This window comes from Mus caroli, unplaced genomic scaffold (assembly GCF_978045245.1).
Source record: "Mus caroli unplaced genomic scaffold, Mus_caroli_1 scaffold_12, whole genome shotgun sequence".
In the NCBI taxonomy this organism is placed as follows: Eukaryota; Metazoa; Chordata; class Mammalia; order Rodentia; family Muridae; genus Mus; species Mus caroli.
In genome coordinates this window covers 13,002,705-13,029,653 of record NW_028227267.1, presented here as the reverse complement: position 1 = coordinate 13,029,653, position 26,949 = coordinate 13,002,705, and the positions used below count along the sequence as shown (strand labels likewise).

The 26,949-nt window shown below is 43.4% G+C and overlaps 1 protein-coding gene across 3 annotated transcripts in view; it reads left to right on the top strand.

Annotated features, from left to right (window-relative positions):
- Gng2 (G protein subunit gamma 2) overlaps nucleotides 1-25,548 on the top strand; it is a 105,789-nt gene extending 80,241 nt beyond the window's left edge. Inside the window, exons 3-5 of one of the 3 annotated variants that reach the window (XM_085828388.1) lie at nucleotides 4,164-4,223; nucleotides 4,517-4,632; nucleotides 24,355-25,548. In XM_085828388.1, coding sequence (XP_085684514.1) covers nucleotides 4,546-4,632; nucleotides 24,355-24,483 — 216 coding nt within the window. In that variant the 5' untranslated portion in view covers nucleotides 4,164-4,223; nucleotides 4,517-4,545 and the 3' untranslated portion in view covers nucleotides 24,484-25,548. Of the gene's footprint in view, nucleotides 1-4,143; nucleotides 4,224-4,516; nucleotides 4,633-24,354 lie in introns of all 3 variants that reach the window. The other 2 variants (XM_085828389.1, XM_021181885.3) reach the window with 2 other exon arrangements.
- Nucleotides 25,549-26,949: the final 1,401 nt, after the last annotated feature.

Here is a 26,949-nt window from a genome sequence, read left to right as displayed (position 1 = left end):
CTTGATCTCCTTTTGTTGTTGAATTGCTCTGGCTAGGACTTCAAGTATTATATTGAATAGTTAGGGAGAAAGTGGTCAGCCTTGTCTAGTCCCTTATTTTAGTGGGATTGCTTCGAGTTTCTCTCCATTTACTTTGATGTTGGCTACTGGTTTGCTGTAGATTGTTTTTATCATGTTTAGGTATGGGCCTTGAATTCCTGATCTTTCCAAGACTTTTATCATGAATGGGTGTTGGATTTTGTCAAATGCTTTCTCAGCATCTAACGAGATGATCATGTGGTTTTTGTCTTTGAGTTTGTTTATATAGTGGATTACGTTGATGGATTTCCGTATATTAAACCATCCCTGCATCCCTGGGATGAAGCCTACTTGGTCATGATGGTTGATCGTTTTGATGTGTTCTTGGATTTGGTTTGCGAGGATTTTATTGAGTTTTATGCATCGATATTCATAAGGGAAATTGGTCTGAAGTACTCTTTCTTTGTTGGATCTTTCTGTGGTTTAGGTATCAGAGTAATTGTAGCTTCATAGAATGAATTTGGTAGAGTACCTTCTGTTTCTATTTTGTGGAATAGTTTGAGGAGAACTGGAATTAGGTCTTCTTTGAAGGGCTATACTAAACCCATCTGGTCCTGGGCTTTTTTTTTTTGGTTGGGAGACTATTAATGACTGCTTGTATTTCCTTAGGGGAAATTGGAGATATGGTTTATCAGAAACTGAAGGCAGTGATCTGAGAATGATTCAGCTCACCTTCTCCAGCCATGAAGAATTCCCTGGAAGACATGAAAAACCAGAAATGAGTTCTTTCTTAGACCACCACCCTCCAGAAGGAGCCCTGCCTCCTCTCTTTACGCCTAGACTTTAGCCTAGTGAGACCCAGGCCATACCTCTACTGTTCAGAAGTGCAAGATATTTTTCTGCTGTTTTGGTAGCTGAGTGAATGTGCATGATATTCTTACTACTGCAGCAAAACTGTCCCCTAAATCTGTCCCTTCCAGAGCAAGAAAAACTACCAGGATACAGACTTCCATAGAATCCAAAATGACAAGATTGGAACATTTAATCAGTTGCTGATTTGGTGGCCAGCAAGAGGGGAAACTCTTAATAACAGTGATATAAACAAGATACCCATAGTTTTTCTATTACATAAAAGGTGGCCAGTCCACAGCTAGTTTGATATCTTTACACTGGCCCAGAGAGATGGCTCAGAAGTTAAGAGCACCTGCTGCTCTTCCAGGGGACTTGAGTTCAGTTCCCAGACCCAACTCGGGTGATGCCTATAACTTCAGTTCTAGGACATCTATTATTCTCTTTCAGTCTCCACATATGCATACATACATGTGCAAATACACATAGAGACACATGAATTTTTTAAATGGGTCTATTTTTTTTAAAGAAATTTAAACTTAAGCCCCAAAGCTTAAAAACAGAGAAAAAAAATGCAGATTCTGCTCATCCTGGAATATTGAAGATGACCAGAAACAGGAGAGAAATGACAGTGAGGGATAACTCCTTCTCCAAGACATCATTGCTGTGTCTCATTGCTGAAGCTTGGATAATCATATCGAGTAGCAAAGGAGGCTGGAAAATGGATCATTCAGCAGACAGTACCCAGATAGGGTCCAGGCTTCTTGTAATCTTTGAAACAGAAAGGATGCGGGCTTGAGAAATGACTAAGTTGGTAAAGTGCTTGCCACATAAGCATGAAGTCCAGAACCTGTGTAAAAATTTTGGCTACAAGGGCATGCACCTGTAATCCCATGACTGGGAGGATCCTTAAGGGCTCAGTGGCCAGCTAGCCTAGAAGAATCAGTAAGTGCTGTTTTCAATAAAAAAGTCTGTCTCAAAAAATTAGGTAATGAACAGTTGACATTAACCTTTAGCCTACAAACACACACACACACACACACACACACACACACATGGCACATGAGCATACAAAAACATGTAAAACACATACACATAAGAAAAGAAATGGTCCCAGCACTCGGGAGGCAGAAGCAGGTGGATTTCTGAGTTCAAGGCCAGCCTGGTCTACAGAGTGAGTTCCAGGACAGCCAGGGCTACACAGAGAAACCCTGTCTCGGAAAAAAAAAAAAAAAAAAAAAAAAAAAAAACAAGAAAAGAAATGGAAGCTGGGTGTGGTGGCACATGGCTTTAATCCCAGCACTTGGGAGGCAGAGGCAGGTGGCTCTCTGAGTTTGAGGCCAGCCTGATCTACAAAGTGAGTTCCAGGACAGCCAAGGCTACACAGAGAAACCCTGTCTCAAAAAACAAAAAAATAAACAACAACAACAAAAAAGAAATGGAAAGAAAAGATACCATTACTAGGAAAGAGTACTGGGGGTCAAATTATGGTCTGCACTTCAGGTTACTGTATGATTTAGTTTCAGTTCAATGCAGCAGAGTAGCTAGCCAGACTTCCAAATCTCTTTCAGGCCCAGTGAAGGTTCAGTAATCCTGTGATTATCTGCACTCAAATGTAATGAATGAATTCTAGTTCAGCAGAAGCGTTAGCTTCATAGAAGAGTGTCCAGGGACTTGGAGATCATGGCTGTCTTTATCAGGCTGGCTGGACTTCAATACTCTGTCTTGGCTTTATAAAGTTTTGCTAGGCTGTCAATGGTTTATTGGGTTTTGGACATATAATATCCCTATGCAATAACCAGGTTCTTAACCATGCTGATGAACCATCACAGTTTTTAATTTCACGTGAGTGTGTGTGTGTGTGTATTCCAGACACACATGTGGAGGTCTGCAGACAACTGGCAGGAATCATTATTTCTCTTCTTCCACCATGTGGGCCTGCAGGGGATTGAACCTAGGTCTTCAGGCCGCAAGTTCATTTACCCATTCAATCATCCCTCAAGCCTTTTTTCTTTTTTCTGACAGGAATTTCTCCCTCACTTCATCTTCAAGTGTCTGATGGTAGTTTGGAGCTTCTTGTTTCTTCAGACATAGCTTCAATTTCTCCCTCACTGTGTTGTCTCCAAACCCTTTGAAACAAAGTTGAGGGAACAGTTAATTGCCTTCCCGTTTACACTGCAAATGTTAGGCGGGCTGTTTTCAGCATTCATTATAAACTGTCTCAGAAGGAACTTGACAGAGAATTATATGAAATGTCCTCTTTTATCTTGAAGAATTATGCATGGAAAAATACCAAAGAGATAATTTACAGACTTTTGTTCTTAATACTAAAGAGATCGCTTATAATCTTTTTTTGAAGTGGTGGTTAAAATTGTCTATGACCTATTATGTCTTATTCTTCATCCCTTGGGTTTCCTATGTGCCCTTGTTCATTTTTGAGAAGAACCTGGTCTGGTTCCATTCTTACATAAAAACATTTCCCAAAGTGAGCCAGCATTTTAGCTTTTAATATAATGGATCCAGAACAAGAATGGACCAGTGTTGACCTATGCCATGTGCTGTGTTTCATTTCCTGGGCCGGGCACTCTAGTTAAATTAATGCTCTTGGATATTGCTACCCTATCAAATGTCAGTAACCTCCAGGGACAGCTTTAAATGATCTTGTGTAGAACCTTGATGAGAAGCCAGACCCAATCAAGAGCTGGGGGAGGACACCACCAAACATGAAACAGAGTGATTTTTTAAAATAAGGAAAAAAAAGAACAGTAAGGAAACAGTAAAATGATTTATAGCCCAAGAAAGAATTAGAAGAGAAATAAAATTTAAGGTAGGTTTGAAAGCATGTGGGAACCATGCCATAGGAGGGGGGCTGGGAGCTCCGGCAGAGACATAGTCGCTTGATCTTCACTGGCAGAGAACTTCCCTTTCAGAGTAGAGGGCACACTTCAGCATTTGAGATGTGGTTCTGTCTCCCCTGGCCACTGTGGCTGTGTACCTGAAGGACTAAGAAAAACAACTGGGAGCAAAGAGCTGTGAACTCAGACACAGGTCAGAGAGTACTTAGGGACTTTTCTTCACAATGTGCAGTTCAGTGGCATTGGAAAGTCAACCCCCACACTCCCCACTGCCCCTGCTGTCCCAGTTTAGTGTCTCTATGGTAAGCAGTTTGAGGTGGTCACAGCTGAACAGCAGACTAGAGCTTGATGCTGGTAAACTATTGGAAATAGTGTTGAGAACTGAAAGAAAATTGAATTTGCCTGTGTTTGCTCTGTTCAGCTTTCTTCTCATTCTCTAAGGACACATCACCCAGCCCCGGACAATAGAGAACCCACACCCACAGCAGCCACACAGTAATGGTGTGTACCAGAATGCTACCAATTCCAGGGCATTTTATAAATTAAATTAAGATGACTTAATATCATATATACATGTGTGTGTGTGTGTGTGTGTGTGTGTGTGTGTATCAGTGCATTTTACTCTGCCAGACTAGGTGAACTCTTTGGGGCAGAGCAGAAATCGGAAATCAATGATGCTGATTGAGATACAGGTGGCTGGTTACCAGCAGTGTTTTGAGGTCCACCAGTTGTGAAGAAATGCATGTGTGGCAGCTTGTGAATTCTCTGATGCAGTCTTCCTCCATGTTTTCTAGAGTGTCTGAAGACCCCATCCAACGCTCCAATGGCCAGCAACAACACCGCCAGCATAGCACAAGCCAGGAAGCTGGTAGAACAGCTGAAGATGGAAGCCAACATCGACAGGATAAAGGTGAAGATGACGTAATCTGTAGCTCATTTAACTTGACTAAGGAGCAAATGTCTTGCAGCCAACTGCCATTTGACTGGTTTTCTACAGAGATGGGTAATATCAGAAAGAATATGAGAGGGTTCTAACAATTCCACTGATACTAATTTCTCTAAGGTATCTTTGTTTTCTTGAGGATTCTCCAACATCAAATGATGATATGCATTGAAGTGGGGTCCCTATGTTGAGTCAGAAACAATCCAGGCAGGGGTGGCACATGGCTTCAATCTTTATGCTTGGGTGGCAGAGGCAGGTGGATCTCTGAGTTTGAAGCCAGCCTGATCTACAGAGCGAGTTCCAGGATAGGCAAGGCTATACAGAGAAACCCTATCTTAAAAAACATAAACCAGCAAACAAATAAATACCACAGCAAAAAGAAAAATGGGCCTGTGCTGAGTTCCAGCCAAAGCAAAGAGTGGGCACTTGAGACATCAATCCACTAGCCAACTCCCAGACCCAATAAAGATCTTCTCATTTTGGGTTCTAACTTTTTCTGTGCCATTCAGTATCTCAGATTTAGTGCTGATTTTATGAGTCTAATCTGTTTTATTCATTCATTCATCACTGACAAGTTTTTCATCTTTATATCTTACTGATTTTTTTTTTCACACTTGAGGCCTAGGTAGCCATTTCAGTGAATGAAGTACCTTCCTTCAAACATCTGGGCTTGAGTTTGGATCTCTAGCATGCCCATACAAAGTCAAATTTGGGTGCCTGCAAGATGGCTCAGTGGTAAAGTTGATCACTAACAAGCCCAGCGATCTGAGTTCAAGCTCCAGAACCCACAGAGTAAAAGGGGAGAGCTGACTCCCTCCGAGTTCCACTGTGGTACACACACACACACACACACATACACACACACCACATCACATACCATATACACAAACACACACACATACTACACATACACATACCCACTTACCACATACAAACACTCATATACACACATACCACACACACTTACCACATAAACACACTCACATACAAACATATCACACACATACACACACATACATACATACTACATATATAGACATCACATACACATCACATACATACACACACACACACATGCACGCGTAAATAAATGATGCAAAAAGAAAACAAAACATCCAGATGTGGTAGTGCTCAGAAACAGGCAGGTTTCAAGGACTCAACAACCTGCCAGTTAACAGAAACAGAAAACTCTAGATTCAGTGAGAAACCCTGTTTCAAAACTAAGGTTGAGAGAGATGGAGAACAATATCCAGCATTCACCTCTGGCCTCCACATGCACATACAAAGTCATTCTTGTTCTCCCTTAAGAGGCCAAGCCGCATGGATGTCTAAGGAAGATCAGTAATTCACTTTTTCTTTCATGCCCCAGATTTCAGTGTTCAGACCCTTGGCGTATTTTGAATGTGAAGCTAGCCCCACTGTCACCGAATAGACAGCTATTATAGGTTGAATTGCCCGAGTGGTAAATTTCAGTCAGTCACAACAATTTCACTTCCTCAGAAACACTTTAGGAAACGGAACTCAGAAACATATCTCAATGTACTAAAATAAAACTAGAACATTATTCCAAGTGCCTTCTTAAAGACCATGACATTTTTCTACTTTCTCTTCTTCTACACCTTAAAAAGTCTGGATCAGTCAGTGGATGCCCTGGACTGGGCAGTAGGCAAGAAAATGTAGCTCAGGACCCAAGTCCAGCCCACGCTGTTTTTATAAATAAAGTATTATTGAAACACATGTATACTCATTCACTTACATTCTGTGGGTGGCTCCAGTCACACTCCAGCCATAAAACAGAGGTGTTAACAGAGATCACACAGCCCACAAAACTCCAAATAATGACCCTCTGTCCCTTAACAAAACGAGTCTGCTGGTTCCTGGTTTAGAGCTGTTGTTCTCTGCCCACTCTATGTTCACATCACTCAAAGGACTCTATAAGCAGATCAATTCCCAAAACATGCCAAAAAGAGAGCCAATTAAATCAGGGTCTGTTGGGTTTAGGGTTTGGGCATCAGTCTTTTTGTTTTGTTGGTTTTTTTTTTAATCTTCAGTTAATTCCAACATATGGCTACAGTTAAGACCTGCTACCTCAGAGCAAGGGGTTTGAACCTCCTCCCTCTGTCTGTCCGGTCCTGGATAGTGAAGAGAGCGCTAATCTACCTTCATAAAGAAGCTAGGCAAATAGCCAGGACATTTTCCTTTGTAAACTCTGGCTCCTGGAGGTGGGCCACACCATCATCCCTCTCTGTTTTCTGCGGTATTTATTTTTCCTAGCTTGTGAGTGAGACAAGGGCTCCTTCCCGTGTGTTTTCTTCCTCTGTCACTCTCTGGCTCCTTCTCCTTCATTGCTTCTATTTTTTCATCCCTTTACTGGAAAAAAATACAGAGACTGGTGGGCATTTTAACCTCTAGGAGAAGGGAGATGGCCCAGGGACTGCTGTATCAGAGAGAGACATTCATTTCCTTTATGAGGGACCAAGGCTCTCCACCAATCATCGTCCTGAGAAACAGGGGTTTTGTTTTATGAAGCTCTGCTGTAGCTGGCATACCCACCACTCTTCACAATCACTAGACACTGGTCCTGAAGGAGCACATGCTGAAATGCCCTCTTCCACCAGGTCATTTTTTCCATGCCTGCATCCTTGACTGCAATGGTTCCTGCTTGGTCCCTGCAGCTCAGTTCAGCTTGCTTCTGTCAGCTGTCAGTCACCCGTCACACTCCTGCCAAGAAAACTTTCCTGGAGAAAATTTCATTGTGTTCCTCTCCCACAGAGAACTTTATTATTCCATAGCTCCCCGTTCGTTAAACAACAAATCTCAAATGTTCATGGAACCCATGGAGTTCCCTTGCAGATCTCTTCAGCTTCATGCCCTTCCTCTTGCCCACAATGTCATATCAACCACCGTTGATTCCCTCAAAAGGAGACTCAAGTCTCCTTGAACATCCTCCATTTCTCCCTTTCCACTCTTGGTTTACTAATGAGAATGGCACTCCTTGAGAGGCAATCCATGAGGGAGCATAGACTCCCTGAGGATTCAGGCCAATCAATAGGTTCTCAAAGAAGCGTTCCAGGACCTTCCCTGTGACGTTCAGATGTTTTTCATCTGTTCATTTGTTCATCTATTTGTCTAATACATATTTTAGATTTTCTGTGTTGCTGGCACTCATTAGGTTTGGGAGATAGAAATGAACAGATAGGATTCATGCCCTCAGTTATGTGAGGGGTAGACATGGAAGATACGACCTGCTATCAGAATAAGCAAAAATATCCAGGAAGGATAGTTTCCAAAGATGTCAAAGCTAACCCCTGATTGCCCTTTGAAGAGACATAAATAAATAGCTTCTGAGAGATGGGGGATGGTGGGGAGCACATGCAAGGAGTGAACCATGCACGGAGTGGCCACTACCCTAGTGAGCCTCACAGTTGCATCTCTGAGTCCTTCTTGATGTCATCAGACCTTCTGTTGATGGAGATACAGCAGCAGCCTGTACTCTGGCATTTGTTCTGTACCACACAACCAGCCAGGCAGGCTGTGGTGAAATGACAAATTATTTTTAGTTTCTCTGTTGGGTAACACTGTGACTATATTGACACCGTTCTCAGCTAGCTGGTTCAGGGATCCTTCAAGGGCTCTGAGATTTCTAACTGCTTCACTTATTTTTTAAGCCTGAGCCTTCCAGCAGCAAGAGGGGACTTTTGTTTGCTTGTTTGTTTTTGGTTTTCTAGGCAGGGTTTTTCTGTGTATCAAGGACTGTCCTGAAACTTGCTCTGTAGACCAGGCTGACCTTGAATACACAGAGACCCACCTGCCTCTGTCTCCTGAGTGCTGGGATTAAAGGTGTGCCACCACTGCCTGGTTAAGAGGGGACTTTTTGGACAATGCTAGGCTTTTAATTTTCCATTTATAGCAGTTACCTCATCAAACAATAGCTTTATGTGCATCTTGAAGAACCATCTGTAGCTAAGGTGACCTGAGGAGGACCCTTGGTAAGAGGACTAGGGTGCAGCTACCACTGGAACTCCCAAAGATCCCATAAGCAAGAGGTGCCTTATCCCTCAGGTGGCCCCCAGAGCAACCCAGACTGCTCTATTGGACCTGAATAACACTTTTTAGTTTGAAACCTTTCTTGTTTTTTTAACCTTTGTATCATATGTCCTGGGAGATTCAGACTAATGGAGCCCATATCTGTTCATAATCCCAGGCATATATAAATGACCTTCCCAGGTGATCTCTGTTTCCTTGTTAGCATTTCCTTCAAGGATAGGGAGTAAAAGCCAGTGAGTCAAAGCAAAGGCATAGAGAGGGATTGTGAATGGTGATGCTAAGATTTCTAAAGCAGGGAATATACAAAGCCTAAAAGAGAAATAAGGGAAAGCTTATCTATCCTTAGAATGCAGGTGGGGGACACATACAGAAGTAGAGGACAGCAGGGTTACAGGAAGTACCTTGTTATTACCATATTAGGACTCTTTGGGTATCAAATAGAAACCCAAAGCAAACTAACTTAAGCAGAAAGAGGGGATTAATTATACAAGACACAAGGTATCATAGAATACAGGGGCAGAAATGCAGTTGAAGGGTCAGCAATTAAAGGGATGATTCGAGCCACTGGGAACTGCGAGGCCTCCATGATGAGCCATTGCTTCTCCTGCCATTTGTATTTCCTAGGAAGAGTGAATTTCTCAGCTGATTGGTGCATATGACAGATACGAGATGGCCACCCTCAGCTCCCAAGGTAACAGAAAGACTTGGCCACATTTTTTCTAGTTTCACCGCCATAGTCTGACGTCTCTGGTTAGCAAGAATAAGACATCTCTAACTCTAATCACCTGCCATCAAAATCAAGCTGCAGCATAAAATCCTGATTTCTAGGAATTAAGAATAAAAAAGGAGCCAGGAATTAAGAATAAAAAAGGAGCCAGTAAGCTAGGGTGATCTTTGAAAGTGGCCACTCTTAATGTTACAAAAAGGAATCTAGAGGTAAGAGGGGGAAAAAAAATACCAAGGCCAAGAACGTGAGGAAACTGATTGGTTCTTAACTGGTTAGACTCATAAACTGACCCCACATAACAATTTCAAGTTTGCTAATTTTTCTCAAATATTTCTAGTATACCTTTTCAATGGATTCCCCTTCTTGCTCTAGTAATGTGTTGTGTAAATTCCTACTTACCTGGTAATTCTGGGCTCCTCACTGGGAACATCCCACCCCATTCCACACCCCATTTTTGCCCATGTAAATTATATTCCTTCATTAAGGGTTAGCTTAACCCCTCATCTGTTCATTAATCTTTTTGTATTCCTACCAAATTTGCTAAATAACTTTTATTAAATAAACTTTGCCAAACAGACTACACGGTCCTTTAGGTCAAAGGCAGTTTTTGTGTCCTTTGTGATTCTTTGAAAATTCTAAGTATGAATGTAGTTAGCTAAATAAAACTGCAGTAATCAGAGAGAATTCAAACGCCAGATGAAAAGGAGTAGGAGAGGTGGGTCTAAGTCAGATGGTGTGTGATGGTGTGACAGTAGGAGAGGTGGGTCTAAGTAAGATGGTGTGCTATGGTGTGACAGTAGGAGAGGTGGGTCTAAGTCAGATGGTGTGTGATGGTGTGACAGTAGGAGAGGTGGGTCTAAGTCAGATGGTGTGCTATGGTGTGACAGTAGGAGAGGTGGGTCTAAGTCAGATGGTGTGTGATGGTGTGACAGTAGGAGAGGTGGGTCTAAGTAAGGTGGTGTGCTATGGTGTGACAGTAGGAGAGGTGGGTCTAAAGCCAGATGGTGTGCTATGGTGTGACAGTAGGAGAGGTGGGTCTAAGTCAGATGGTGTGTGATGGTGTGACAGTAGGAGAGGTGGGTCTAAGTCAGATGGTGTGACAGTAGGAGAGGTGGGTCTAAGTCAGATGGTGTGTGATGGTGTGACAGTAGGAGAGGTGGGTCTAAGTCAGATGGTGTGTGATGGTGTGACAGTAGGAGAGGTGGGTCTAAGTCAGATGGTGTGCTATGGTGTGACAGTAGGAGAGGTGGGTCTAAGTCAGATGGTGTGTGATGGTGTGACAGTAGGAGAGGTGGGTCTAAGTCAGATGGTGTGCTATGGTGTGACAGTAGGAGAGGTGGGTCTAAGTCAGATGGTGTGTGATGGTGTGACAGTAGGAGAGGTGGGTCTAAGTCAGATGGTGTGTGATGGTGTGACAGTAGGAGAGGTGGGTCTAAGTCAGATGGTGTGTGATGGTGTGACAGTAGGAGAGGTGGGTCTAAGTAAGGTGGTGTGCTATGGTATGACAGTAGAAGAGGTGGGTCTAAGTAAGATGGTGTGCTATGGTGTGACAGTAGAAGAGGTGGGTCTAAGTCAGATGGTGTGCTATGGTGTGACAGTAGGAGAGGTGGGTCTAAGTCAGATGGTGTGTGATGGTGTGACAGTAGGAGAGGTGGGTCTAAGTCAGATAGTGTGTGATGGTGTGACAGTAGGAGAGGTAGGTCTAAGTAAGATGGTGTGCTATGGTGTGACAGTAGAAGAGGTGGGTCTAAGTAAGGTGGTGTGCTATGGTGTGACAGTAGGAGAGGTGGGTCTAAGTCAGATGGTGTGTGATGGTGTGACAGTAGGAGAGGTGGGTCTAAGTCAGATGGTGTGTGATGGTGTGACAGTAGGAGAGGTGGGTCTAAGTAAGATGGTGTGCTATGGTGTGACAGTAGGAGAGGTGGGTCTAAGTCAGATGGTGTGTGATGGTGTGACAGTAGGAGAGGTGGGTCTAAGTAAGATGGTGTGCTATGGTGTGACAGTAGGAGAGGTGGGTCTAAAGCCAGATGGTGTGCTATGGTGTGACATTAGGAGAGGTGGGTCTAAGTCAGATGGTGTGTGATGGTGTGACAGTAGGAGAGGTGGGTCTAAGTCAGATGGTGTGACAGTAGGAGAGGTGGGTCTAAGTCAGATGGTGTGTGATGGTGTGACAGTAGGAGAGGTGGGTCTAAGTCAGATGGTGTGTGATGGTGTGACAGTAGGAGAGGTGGGTCTAAGTCAGATGGTGTGCTATGGTGTGACAGTAGGAGAGGTGGGTCTAAGTCAGATGGTGTGTGATGGTGTGACAGTAGGAGAGGTGGGTCTAAGTCAGATGGTGTGCTATGGTGTGACAGTAGGAGAGGTGGGTCTAAGTCAGATGGTGTGTGATGGTGTGACAGTAGGAGAGGTGGGTCTAAGTCAGATGGTGTGTGATGGTGTGACAGTAGGAGAGGTGGGTCTAAGTCAGATGGTGTGTGATGGTGTGACAGTAGAAGAGGTGGGTCTAAGTAAGATGGTGTGCTATGGTGTGACAGTAGAAGAGGTGGGTCTAAGTCAGATGGTGTGCTATGGTGTGACAGTAGGAGAGGTGGGTCTAAGTCAGATGGTGTGTGATGGTGTGACAGTAGGAGAGGTGGGTCTAAGTCAGATAGTGTGTGATGGTGTGACAGTAGGAGAGGTAGGTCTAAGTAAGATGGTGTGCTATGGTGTGACAGTAGAAGAGGTGGGTCTAAGTAAGGTGGTGTGCTATGGTGTGACAGTAGGAGAGGTGGGTCTAAGTCAGATGGTGTGTGATGGTGTGACAGTAGGAGAGGTGGGTCTAAGTCAGATGGTGTGTGATGGTGTGACAGTAGGAGAGGTGGGTCTAAGTCAGATGGTGTGTGATGGTGTGACAGTAGGAGAGGTGGGTCTAAGTCAGATGGTGTGCTATGGTGTGACAGTAGGAGAGGTGGGTCTAAGTAAGGTGGTGTGTGATGGTGTGACAGTAGGAGAGGTGGGTCTAAGTCAGATGGTGTGTTATGGTGTGACAGTAGGAGAGGTGGGTCTAAGTCAGATGGTGTGTGATGGTGTGACAGTAGGAGAGGTGGGTCTAAGTAAGGTGGTGTGCTATGGTATGACAGTAGGAGAGGTGGGTCTAAGTAAGGTGGTGTGTGATGGTGTGACAGTAGGAGAGGTGGGTCTAAGTCAGATGGTGTGTTATGGTGTGACAGTAGGAGAGGTGGGTCTAAGTCAGATGGTGTGTGATGGTGTGACAGTAGGAGAGGTGGGTCTAAGTCAGATGGTGTGTTATGGTGTGACAGTAGGAGAGGTGGGTCTAAGTCAGATGGTGTGTGATGGTGTGACAGTAGGAGAGGTGGGTCTAAGTCAGATGGTGTGCTATGGTGTGACAGTAGGAGAGGTGGGTCTAAGTAAGATGGTGTGTGATGGTGTGACAGTAGGAGAGGTGGGTCTAAGTCAGATAGTGTGTGATGGTGTGACAGTAGGAGAGGTGGGTCTAAGTCAGATGGTGTGTGATGGTGTGACAGTAGGAGAGGTGGGTCTAAGTCAGATGGTGTGTGATGGTGTGACAGTAGGAGAGGTGGGTCTAAGTCAGATGGTGTGTGATGGTGTGACAGTAGGAGAGGTGGGTCTAAGTCAGATAGTGTGTGATGGTGTGACAGTAGGAGAGGTGGGTCTAAGTCAGATGGTGTGTGATGGTGTGACAGTAGGAGAGGTGGGTCTAAGTCAGATGGTGTGTGATGGTGTGACAGTAGGAGAGGTGGGTCTAAGTCAGATGGTGTGTGATGGTGTGACAGTAGGAGAGGTGGGTCTAAGTCAGATGGTGTGTGATGGTGTGACAGTAGAAGAGGTGGGTCTAAGTAAGATGGTGTGCTATGGTGTGACAGTAGGAGAGGTGGGTCTAAAGCCAGATGGTGTGCTATGGTGTGACAGTAGGAGAGGTGGGTCTAAGTCAGATGGTGTGTGATGGTGTGACAGTAGGAGAGGTGGGTCTAAGTCAGATGGTGTGACAGTAGAAGAGGTGGGTCTAAGTCAGATGGTGTGTGATGGTGTGACAGTAGGAGAGGTGGGTCTAAGTCAGATGGTGTGTGATGGTGTGACAGTAGGAGAGGTGGGTCTAAGTCAGATGGTGTGCTATGGTGTGACAGTAGGAGAGGTGGGTCTAAGTCAGATGGTGTGTGATGGTGTGACAGTAGGAGAGGTGGGTCTAAGTCAGATGGTGTGTGATGGTGTGACAGTAGGAGAGGTGGGTCTAAGTAAAATGGTGTGTTATGGTGTGACAGTAGGAGAGGTGGGTCTAAGTAAGGTGGTGTGCTATGGTGTGACAGTAGGAGAGGTGGGTCTAAGTCAGATGGTGTGTGATGGTGTGACAGTAGGAGAGGTGGGTCTAAGTCAGATGGTGTGCGATGGTGTGACAGTAGGAGAGGTGGGTCTAAGTCAGATGGTGTGCTATGGTGTGACAGTAGGAGAGGTGGGTCTAAGTAAGGTGGTGTGTGATGGTGTGACAGTAGGAGAGGTGGGTCTAAGTAAGGTGGTGTGTGATGGTGTGACAGTAGGAGAGGTGGGTCTAAGTCAGATGGTGTGTGATGGTGTGACAGTAGGAGAGGTGGGTCTAAGTAAAATGGTGTGTGATGGTGTGACAGTAGGAGAGGTGGGTCTAAGTCAGATAGTGTGTGATGGTGTGACAGTAGGAGAGGTGGGTCTAAGTAAAATGGTGTGTGATGGTGTGACAGTAGGAGAGATGGGTCTAAGTAAGGTGGTGTGCTATGGTATGACAGTAGGAGAGGTGGGTCTAAGTAAGGTGGTGTGCTATGGTGTGACAGTAGGAGAGGTGGGTCTAAGTCAGATGGTGTGTGATGGTGTGACAGTAGGAGAGGTGGGTCTAAGTCAGATGGTGTGTGATGGTGTGACAGTAGGAGAGGTGGGTCTAAGTCAGATGGTGTGTGATGGTGTGACAGTAGGAGAGGTGGGTCTAAGTCAGATGGTGTGTGATGGTGTGACAGTAGGAGAGGTGGGTCTAAGTAAGGTGGTGTGTGATGGTGTGACAGTAGGAGAGGTGGGTCTAAGTCAGATGGTGTGCTATGGTGTGACAGTAGGAGAGGTGGGTCTAAGTAAAATGGTGTGTGATGGTGTGACAGTAGGAGAGGTGGGTCTAAGTCAGATGGTGTGTGATGGTGTGACAGTAGGAGAGGTGGGTCTAAGTCAGATAGTGTGTGATGGTGTGACAGTAGGAGAGGTGGGTCTAAGTAAAATGGTGTGTGATGGTGTGACAGTAGGAGAGATGGGTCTAAGTAAGGTGGTGTGCTATGGTATGACAGTAGGAGAGGTGGGTCTAAGTAAGGTGGTGTGCTATGGTGTGACAGTAGGAGAGGTGGGTCTAAGTCAGATGGTGTGTGATGGTGTGACAGTAGGAGAGGTGGGTCTAAGTCAGATGGTGTGTGATGGTGTGACAGTAGGAGAGGTGGGTCTAAGTCAGATGGTGTGTGATGGTGTGACAGTAGGAGAGGTGGGTCTAAGTCAGATGGTGTGTGATGGTGTGACAGTAGGAGAGGTGGGTCTAAGTAAGGTGGTGTGTGATGGTGTGACAGTAGGAGAGGTGGGTCTAAGTCAGATGGTGTGCTATGGTGTGACAGTAGGAGAGGTGGGTCTAAGTAAGATGGTGTGTGATGGTGTGACAGTAGGAGAGGTGGGTCTAAGTCAGATGGTGTGCTATGGTGTGACAGTAGGAGAGGTGGGTCTAAGTCAGATGGTGTGTGATGGTGTGATTATAAGTAAACACCATTTGCAGGGTACCTCTTAAGACAATTCGAAAATTATAAAAGACAGGCTGATTTTAGTAATTGAAGAATACATTAATTAGGGAGTCAAGTCTGAACGTTTCTAATTTCTATCATCTTTCTGATGATAGATCCTTACCACATAGGAAATGAACTTCAGAGAATGCTGTACTGAGAAATGAACTAGTTTAAAACAGGCTTGAGGGGAGCCTGTGCTGCATAACAAGATCCGGAGGCTGGGGAGGGGAGGCAGGAGACAGAGACAGAAAGACAGAAAGAGAGAAGGATAGACAGAGGCAGAGAGAGAGAGAGAGAGAGAGAGAGAGAGAGAGAGTCAAAGAGACAGAGAGACATCCAAGAAGTGAGCTAGTTAGATATGCATGGTGCTAGGGAATGGACACATAGCCTCGGTTTACGGCTTTGTAAATATTTTTTCCAGCATTTGAATTAAAAGCTTTAAAGTCCCTTCCTCAAAGTGTATGTTCAATTTTATTAGGAAGAATAAGGTAAACTCCTCTTTGTGGGTCAATTGAGAATATTTCCATGGATGATAAAATCAGTAAAACATACAACAGCCTTATAGACATTCAAGTATGGCCAGCTTTAATTTATTGTACTTGCTGGAAATGAAGCAAAAGCTTTTCAATTAAATTCTGGTCTGCATTGATATGAGTGAGAAACTTCTATTTGAGGAAGGCTGATAAAATATTTAAGAACTCAGTAACTAGTGGTCCAGCACCAAGTATATACTTATCCCTATGCATTTTACATTGCCACTGGGGAAGCACCATACACTAAGCATCTAAATTCGAAAGCCTAAAACATTTCCAAATCCAAAACTTGCTAAGCACCAAGACAGTGCCACCAGGAGAAACTTCCACACTTGACCTCATTGAAGGGTCATAGTAAAAGCATAAGCTCATAAAAATCCTATAAATCATTAATTTCAGGCTATATTCATGAGGTATGAAATATAAATGAATTTTGTGTTTTGACTTGCGTCTTAGACACACACACACACACTCCATTTTTCATTAACAAAAATTTAAAGCAAGCTGGTCCAATATTTTGAGATTCTCAATTTGTACCTTTTACAAAAGTTTAGAAGTTTTAAATCTCGAGAAATTAAATTTTTGAAATAGCCCAGTTATCAGTGAAAGCAGAGTCTTCCTTACACACACACACACACACACACACACACACACACGACTGTTAGCTAAGCCTAGTGCTGTAAGCTTGTAATATCAACTACGCAAAAGACTGAAGCAGCCCTGGGTAACTGCATTAATGCAGGCAAACCAGCTGAGGACGTGACATCATGACTGATAACCTTTAGTGCACAGGCAACTTCCCCTGGCTGGAGGCCATGACAACCTGTCAGGGTGTATTTCTTTGCTTGATGTCTTCTATGGATTCTGAGGCATCAATTTGAAGATGGAGCTCAATTTCAGGATGTAATAAAGATGGAACTGTAGCTCTTCATTCCATGTCAGCTTGACAGGCGGTCTGGCTTCTATCTTCATAGACAGCTGTCTCTTTTGCAACTTCTCAGAGACATCAAGGCATCTGTCTGCTTACCATAGTTTCTCATTATTTCAGAGCCGATGGCTGTAGTCCAGTGGCTGTCTAGAGTCTCCCTCTCCTCACTCCTTGCTTTGAGTTTGGTGAGGTTAGCCATGACCTGGATTTCAGCAGTTATCAGTCTGGGAAGATCAATGCTCCTGTCAGAGTAGAGAACGAGAAAGTTCAGTTACTGAAGTTCTTGCCACACAAGCTTGAAGACCTGGGTTTGAGCCTCACCCCAGATGTGACAGTGTGCACTTGTGATTCTAGCACACAGGAGACAGGCAGATCCTTGGAGCTTACCGGTCAGCCACCCTAGCTAACGGAAGAGCTCCAGACCAATAAGAACCCACTTTAAAAACAAAGCTGGGGCTAAACGATGCCTTGGCTTTAGCCCTAGAGCACTTGCTGCTCTTACAGAGGGTCAGAGTTCAGTTCCCAGCACCCATGCCAAGCAACCCACAAGTACCGGTGACTCCAGCTCTGGCAATTTGGCACCTTGTCTTGGTCCCTTTGGGTATCCACACTCATGTGGCATACACACACACACATATCCATAAATCTAAAAATGTGTTTTTTAAATGATGACATTCTTTCTCCTGTAAAGTTATTTCTGTCCTGGAGACATGTCAGTTGACAAGTCACGAGTACAGTGACAAGAGCTTGGCCTTCCACCTTCAAATGCTTTCATGTCTATTTCCTGCTACTCAGGACATTCTTCTCCATGGTTATAGTGTGATGGTCAGAGTCAATAGTGGTACACACTTCCACTCTAATCGTGAGACCCCATTTAAATATGAAAAATGACCCCAATAATAATTTCTTTAGCTAAAGGACCTGATTGAAAATCCTGTCTTGCACTTAGCTGTCCTGCGTGACACAGCTCCTCTCGAGACCTTGACACATTTTTAAGATTGTGGTCCATTTATTTTATGCAAGGTCACTCAGTTTGGGCTCTTCTGACATTTCTTTCCTTTCACTATGTGGTCCTTGCGGATCAAATTCAGGTCCTGAGGATTGGCGAAAAAGATATTTACCCACTGAACATTTTGCTGTTCCCCTTATCTGCTATTTTGTTCCAATTAAATTCTAGTTAGAAAACCTTGACCACATAGAGTGTTTCTTTGTTGTCCCCCTCCAAGTGGAACTTGATTTTGAGTTACCACTTAGTCAATAATCAAAGTTAATGTCACTAGTAAGGTGGCATCCTCACAGTTTCTCCATGAAAAGTAATTCTTTTTCCCTTTGCAGTTCTTCAGTATCTTGAAATTTGGGAAAGGTAGCTCAAGATTGTGTGACTCTTTTCTTCTTCATGAACATCCTGGCTTGTTTGTTTGTTCTTAATATATTTAATTATGTTGCTATGGGCTCAGGTGTCCCCATCGAATCAATAGTTTATAATCTTTGTTAATTTATTATTTATTTTACATGTACAGATATTTTGCCTGCATGTATTTCTGTACACCATGTGTGTGCCTAGCACTCAAGGAGGGCAGAGAGGGTACCAGATCCTCTATAAGCAGCACTGTGGGTTTTGGGAATTGAACCCAGGTCTGCAGAAAGAACAGCCATGCTTTTAAGCATTCAACCATTTCTCTTTCCAGCTCCTGTCATCTATTATTTTGATCTTAAATTAGCACAGGCTAAAAGCTGGTTACTCTGTCCTTTGGGTGTGAATCCCTCATTCCTTTGAGCATTTGCCTAGTTTGGAGTAAAAGCAGGTTCTCCTCTTATTTCTTTTTCAGCCCTGGAGTTATCCTTTCCTCCAGGGAGCCCTGGTTCCTTAGAGAATGGTATTTAAGAACCAAGATCTGACTGTGCAATATGGTCATTGCTCACAGGTCCTCTCCCTGAACATAGCTAAAAAATGCATGTACATGTTCACATATATATACACACACATATATTCACACACTTCACGTCTGTTTTTTTTTAACTATGTCTGTATGTGTGTGAATTTATAACCACACATTTATACCCAAACCACCAAGTCCTATTCTATACTTTAGGGTTAGTATCATTTTTTCATTTCTACAATTATAACCTCCCCCATCTCCCTTCATCCCTTTCCCCTGCAGGGAACTGAGTTTCTACTCCACACCTTCCCTTCTCCACAAAAGATGTCTTGCACATCCTTCGTGTCTCTCTTGATCATAGTTTCTTTTCCTCTGTGTTTTCTTGGTCATATAGAGAATATTTGTAATAGCTTCTTTGGAAACATCCCTATCCACAAACTCTATGGACCACACCAGTCAGTCAGAAATCTTTTTGTTCCAATTAGTTTATCTCTTCCCTCTACTTAAACCCTCTTTGCTTATTTGCTATTGGCAATATTTTATAAACAGTAGACACTGTGAGGTTGTCTGTAACTCTAGTTCCGAGGAATGCAATGCCCTCTTCTTGCCCCACAGGAATTTGTAAGAATACACCACTATTCATTGAATGAAATACCTGTTCTCTAAGGTTCCTTTGAGAACTTCTTTAGCATTGACCTCTTCCATGCGTCAGCACTGATACCACAATGATGAGTAAGACCGATAAAGTTCCTGCCCTCCCTCAGCATAGTGCTTGAAGGGTTAGAAAACAGTAAGCAACCAATGAGCAGGCTCAGAAGGATAATCACAGCGGGGAGGGATGTGACTTCTGTGTGTGAGAAGAGTGCCCCACTTGGACAGAAAAGGATAAAGAAAGCTTTTTTGGAAGAAGATCAATGAGTGCCCTATCAGGAGTCAGATTTCTGGAGGAAAAACAGGACTGGCTGCAGAGGATGTGTAGAAGGATGCTCACCAGAATCAGATATATACATCTGTAAGGCAGAGAGGACTCTGGGGTTTTCAAAGTTAAAGGAGAAGTGTCAGGATATGAAATTGGAGAGGGGTGGGCTCTAAACATTCAGGACCCATAGGTTAATATATTATGGTTTTGTTTCCACAAGGTATCGTGGGCAAGAACTGATGGCTTCAAATGGGGAATTACATAAACCAATGTGAACTTTTAAACTACGGTTGTAGTCACAATATGGTGACAGGAGTTGTGACAGTGTCAAAAGCAAGGGAGTCATCCAGCTTCCTTTCACATTTTGGTGTCCTGGACCCAACTGGCTGTCTGCTGAGGATTTTGGTCCCTTTCTCAGAATGATGCTTTTACATTACAGTAGAAACGACTTATGTTGAAATACAGTTTATCAGCATAGTTTTATAAGCTATTTTAGATAATAGCACATCTCTAATGAATATTTTCAAAACCTATATAGTATACATTATGGTTATAGATATGTTCCTTTATTTACAGTGTCTAATACCATGCCTATAGCCATGAAGTAGGTTAAATATTAGCATAATGTTGAGAAATGAAGATGAGTGTAATATGATTGAAAATATCTGATTCTATTGACTGACTCACTCTCCTGTACAGCTCATGTTTATAGTGAAAGGAAATGATAAATTTCCTTTTGAGGCTAGTGAAATTAAAGCAATGATTTTTATCATCAAATTTCATAGACCACTCTTTAAATTCTATCCTCCGGTCCACCGGTAAACCCAATTAAACACCTTTATCTAAGCAGCTACTTCAGTTGTCCTGGAAAGGATGGAACTTCAGACTGTGGAGCGGAATGGAGATGACAGCAGGGATCTAAGCGTAGGATATTTCTGGACTGTTCTAAGGTTCAGAGAGCATCTTCATGGAACTAGGCCTATGAATATGAAAGAAATTGTGTTCATAGTGTTAGAAAGGATAACCCCAAAGCATGAGATCTAGGCAGAACATCACGTAATTTACTGCAACGTAAGGGACACATGTGACAGTCTATGTAGAGATGAAATTAGGAACATGAGCATTCTCATTTGACTGCTTCTGAGCTGATCCCTAAACCAAGCACTTTCTCAGTGAAACCTAGAATCCACATGCCCGCTTTGAGGACAGTGCTGGACATGACGGCACACATCTGGAAGCCCAGTGCCTAAGAGACAGGAGAATCCAGAGTTTCACACCAGCCTGAGCTACATAGCAACGGTCAGGGCAGCATAGGAAGATCCTGTCTCAAAAAGCAGCCAAACAAAGCATGAGGGTTTTAATAACGTACAGACCCATACGACTATTCTACAGATTAACTACGACACTTGGCATAAAGTAGTTTGGACACATATCAAAGGTCCCAAATACCATCAACTATTTCAGCTGTTAGTAAGGTTCTGATGCTGTGGTGGGTCCTCACAAGCGACTGCAGTCTCGTGAGGAAACAAAATGTATTTTGAAAAGGAAATCACTCAGAATCATTTGTTCAAATATAAATTACAGTCAGTTACATGTTACTAATTTTTCCTACTCGAGTATATTCTGTGTCATAAAAAGCAGTTTGAAAACTCCAGAAATGACTTGGTGGTGAAGAGCACTGGATGCTCTTCCAGAAGACCAGGGTTTGGTTCCCAGCACCCATGTGGCAGCTCCCAACAAGTCTGTAACTCTAGTCCCAGAGGATCCAGTGCCCTCTTCTCACCTCCCGGAGCTCTGCACACACGGAGGGCACAGACATGCACACAGTCAGACACTCACACACATAAACTGAAAATAAAATCTCAAGTAAAAAGTGCTTCAGGAACTTCATACCGTGTGTTCCGTGAGAGCATCATGGATGAGTAGGTGTGGCTGGTACCAGATCTCTTCCTAGCAAATGTGAGTTCGGTAGTGCTGTTTAAAGTCTCTGCTACTTAGCAGTTATACTCCTGCTTAAGGCACTTATGCCTATTATTCAAATAAGTAAAAGTCATAGAAAAAAAATGGTTGCAATTTCTCCTCAAAGTCTGACCTTTGCCCTCATTTGGGGGATCCATGGCTAGAACAGTCCATTTCGTTTTATTTGGTCATCATCAAGTTTAGGAAAGATGCATGAAGAATTAGTTTCCACCTTTGGTGGCACTAGCCAGACATTTGAGTAGTTTGCATGCAGGCAGCTGCAGCTTAATGGCAAAACCTCAGCAAGTGTCCAAGTTCTTCTGCCACATATGTGGCTGCCTGCCTGTGAGCAAGGTCCTGGAATCTGCAGATCCAAAGCTTTCATCTGATGATTTTTACTGATGCATTGTCACAGAGATAGGAAGAAAAAAATGCTTGATGGACATGTCTAACATTCACGTTAGAATGGGCTTTGTTTGGTAGTAGGGTGTTTGTAGGTGTAAGCAAGTTAGTAGGAGGTCACACTGAGTAGGCCACGCCCTAACACAAAGACAAGCAAACTGATTTGAACAACAAAGAGACCAACCTGTTACTTGTGATATAAGCTAGTATGACATCACTGTGTGGATATGTGGAACCTACCTTTAGTGAAGAACCTGGCATATTTTTAGTTATAGTAAAATCTGCCTGAGTCTTAGAGAAGCTTATAATTGCAGTAGTCACCATGAGATACTTTCACACTCTAATGTGGTAGTATTTTCATAAGCAAAGGTCTTTGGTACAAGCATACAATGTCATATAAGAATACAATAACTGATTTCATGTTTCTGATTCTAAATGACATTCCTCTGGGGGACTGCCTACCTCATCAACAGATGTCAGCTTATCTCTCAAAATTAAATTTAGCGCTGGGCGTGGTGGCACACGCCTTTAATCCCAGCATTTGGGAGGCAGAAGTAGGCGGATTTCTGAGTTTGAGGCCAGCCTGGTCTACAGAGTGAGTTCCAGGACAGCCAGGGCTACACAGAGAAACCCTGTCTTGAAAAACCAAATGATAATAATAAATAAATAAATAAATAAATAAATAAATAAATAAATAAATAAATAAATAAAAAGTAAACTTAGCTCCTCAAATAACAAAACCATGCAACAACTGCAGAGGAAAGCACTAATGGCAACTCCTCACAAGGAGTTGGCAATGTGCGGCGAGTCGTCTCATCTCCCAAAGCAGGGAAGCCTCTGTAATGGGAGCCTTCGTGTTGGAGTCACATGGTGCTACTGTAGTGTCTGTGTTCTATACTACATGATATGAGTGCACATGCGCGTGCGTGTGCGTGTGCATGTGTGTGTTGACATGCCTGACTGTAGGCATTTATATTATTTGTGACTATTGTGAAAGATGTTGCTTCCCTAGTTTCTTTCTCAGCCTGTTTATCTTTTGTGTAGAGGAAGGCCACTGATTTATTTGAGTTAATTTTATATCCAGCTACTTTGCTGAAATTGTTTATCGGGTCTAGGAGTGCTCTGGTGGGATTTTTGGGTTCACTTAAGTATTCTATCATATCACCTGCAATAGTGATATTTTGACTTCTTCCTCTCCAATTTGTATTGCTTTGATCTCCTTTTGTTGTCAAATTGCTCTGGCTATGACTTCAAGTACTATATTGAATAGGTAGGGAGAAAGTAGTCTAGTCCCTGATTTTAGTGGGATTGCTTCCAGCTTCTCTCCATTTATGATGTTGGCTACTGGTTTGCTGTAGATTGCTTTTATTATGTTTAGGTATGGGCCTTGAATTCCTGATCTTTCCAAGACTTTTATCATGAATGGGTGTTGGATTTTGTCAAATGCTTTCTCAGCATCAAATGAGGTGATCATACGGTTTTTTTTCTTTGAGTTTGTTTATATAGTGGATTATGTTGATGAATTTTCATATACTGAACCATCCCTGCAACCCTGGGATGAAGTTTACTTGATAATGATGAATGATCTTAATGATTGGTTCTTAGATTCAGTTTGGTCTCAGGGACTAAACCACCAACCAAAGAAAACACATGGAGGCACTCATGGCTCCAGCTGCATATGTAGCAGAGGATGGCCTGGTCGGACTTCAATGGGAGGAGAGGCCCTTGGTCCTGTGAAGGCTCTATGCCCCAGTTTAGGGGAATGCCAGGGCCAGGAAGTGGGAGTGGGTGGGTTGGTGAGCAGGGAGAGGGGGGAGGGAATAGGAGGTTTTTGGAGGGGAAACCAAGAAAGAGGATAACATTTGAAATATACATAAAGAAAATATCTAATGAAAGAGAGAGAGAGAGAGAGAGAGAGAGAAAGGAAGGAAGGAAGGAAGGAAGAAGGAAGGAAGGAAGGAAGGAAAAAAGAAAGAAAGAAAGAAAGAAAGAAAGAAAGAAAGAAAGAAAGAAAGAAAGAAAGAAAGAAAGAAAGAAAGAAAGAGAAAGCAGTGGCTATCCTATGTAAAGAGCATCCTTTATGTGGGACTGGATGTCTTTGTCTTTCCTGGGTTATCTTACTTGTATAATCCTGTCACCAGTCACCAGTGCTGGGACTCAGGTGCAGCCCCTGAGGTATCATGGTACAAAAGTATAAGGAGAGAGTTGGCTTTTGCGTGATTCCTGAGTTAAGTGGCTCTTCTGTTTGAGGCCCTGAGTGCTTTGCTCCTGGATCCCCAACTGCTAGCAACAGCTCTGTCAGCTCAGTTTTACTGACAACCCCGTCTACACATCAGGAAGCAGAGCTTACGCAGGTGGGGCACAGTCCTTCACTTAGGTCCTCTGGCTTAGCAGGATGAACTCCAAGGTGGTGGAGCCCAACGCTGGGGTCCTAAGTGGCTGAGTGATGTGTTTTGGTCCGTGCCTGTCTATCCTCTCAGATGTTTCTGCCTTCCCTTGCAGGTGTCCAAGGCAGCTGCTGACTTGATGGCCTACTGTGAGGCACATGCCAAGGAAGACCCTCTGCTGACCCCAGTCCCGGCCTCAGAAAACCCCTTTCGGGAGAAGAAGTTCTTCTGCGCCATCCTTTAAGTCTCTGAGAGGAGGCTGAAGAGTGTCGGGGCTCCTGGGACATACATGTAGAGTTCCTACCAAAGTGGGCGCCTTTCTCGTTCACAGCATTTAAAGAGAGGAAGGAGAACCATCCTGGTCACTCCGGGCTGTGCATGTTTAAAGAACTGTCCCCTTATGAGAATGAAAGCTGATTCTGTGTCCCAACTTTAGAGATCTGACCCTGCAGACCGGCCTGGAGGAAGGAAATGTATAAAAAATGAGAATGGTAATCACTTCTTTTCTGCTGTCCCTCTAAGACATTTCTGCTTCATATTTATAAACAAAATAAACATTAAAGCCGGTGTCCTGAGCTAAGATATGGCTGACATTCTGGGAATGAGAATTGTCTTTCAAATACCCTCTGATAAGCTGTCGCCCCATGTAGCCACAGTCCAGTTTAATGGTTTCCACGTTTAGTCTTTTGTGCCTTTTTCTTTTCCTTCCCTTTCTTCTCTTTTAGAGGGCTGAGGGGATAAGACTGGGTTTGTATGTTAGACTCAACTCCAAGCAGGAATGAACCCTGAGATGTTTAGAAAAGTGTTCCCCATGGGATTTCTTCATGAGACTAACAATAAGAAAATAGAAAGAAATACATACACGTACACACACATACACACATGCATCCACACATGCACACCACACAATGCCGGCTCTCTGTGTTCTCTTACCACTATTCTTAATATTTGTATATGACAGTTTTGATTCTGCGAGTTAAAGTGAACCACGTGTTGTGACTGGTGCTTCCATATCTCTGTGATAGTTTGTGAGTAATATTGCATGAACATGTCCCTACATCGCATCCATTCAGAAGTTTCGTTGTTCAGCTGTAAAGCTAAGAAGAGAAGTGAGAGAAAAAGAGGCCAGAGAGGAAAAAAAAAACTTCTGTATTTTGAAAATTGGGATCACTTCAGCGCCTTAGCCATGCCTGAAATACCTCCTAGTGAACTGTGGTAGAAGTACCTCTTGAAAGGTTTCCCCGGTCCGCAGCATTTGGACTTTCCCAGGATCCAGGGCAGCACAGTCCCCCGCCCCACGGCCCCCGCCCACCCCCCCACCCCCCACTGGAGACCAGGCAGGGATCCACGATGACTTGGAAAGGCACTGTCAGAATAGCATCTCATTCCCACATCCCAGGAACGGTCGAAAGCATATGCAAAAGAAAAGTTCCATGTTCATAGCTGGACAACCATGGCCCTCTTTAGCTTAAGCATCAGAAGAAATAAAGCCACAGCTCCAAGGGAGGTAGCCAGCCTCAGAATGCTCGTTTGAGAGACAAAGTCCCTGAATTGTGCTCCGACCAACACTCGCAGTTAGCTCTCCTTCCAGCTCATTCCCCCAAAATTTCAAAGCATTCCCTGCTTTGCTCTCCACCCCGTTTTTCAGAGCCTCACCACTCTATTTACAGCTTCCTTTGGCTAGAGCTCTCCTCCCACAGTAAGACATTGAGAGTGAGTTTTTTTCATGACAGTTGTCTCCTCCATCAGTAACAGAAGGCCTTGGCTGCCTTCAGATATTTTGTCATCTTCCCAGTCGAAGAGAGCCTCTTACGCTTCTTTTTGTTTTCAGATCCTAAAAGACCACTAAATCCAAGTAAAATTTCTTTTCTCCTCTTACCATTCTCTTCCTCATGGTTTAAAAGTTGGTGGTACTTTTAAAGGCAAGAGAAGGTAAAAAGACTTCCTATGGCAAGGACACATTTTACAAATAGATGGTAAGATATTTCTCTTAGCTCTTTTATGAGCTTTCAGCTAAAGGAGTTAACTATGTCCAATTAAAGTTTAGACCTGGGGTGGGAGAGAAGAGGGTACCGGAAGGATTATTAATGTACAAATGCAATTCTGTAGCCAAAAACTTCTGTTCCGGCAGAAACTTCTGTTCTCAGGAGTTTGTTATAGTTTGTGGGATGCTCATGGAGATTTAATGGTAGAAACAATAACAGAACAGAACAGTACAAAACAAAACAGACAAAAAGAACCACTGTCAGTCTTTACAGAACTGCACTGTAATTCAATTATCAATACTGAGGAATCAGCTGAAAGTATCACACATTCAAAGTGAGCTGACATGAATCTGTGTTCACATGTCAACAGCTGTAAACCGGGGCACTCTGTGCTGGTTGGGGGTGGGGGTGGGGTACACGAGGAGGATTCCGGACTTCTGTGCAAATTGAGATCTCTGAAGCAATTCCAGTGGAAACCCAATCTTTAGGGTGCCCCTTATACAGGCCTAACAATTAAAAATTCAGAATTTGCAAATGACTTGTGAGCATGTTTATAGAATAAAAAGGCAGGAAACTCTATCCTCTTCCACATAGAAGTTTCAGGAAAACATCTTTTTTACAATTTCATCTCCTTCAGTATGGAGCTATAGCTGGAATCAGTTTTGACTTCTTGATGTTTGTATTTATTAAAGGAAAAGGGTTTGTTTACTTGGATCTCCAAAGAG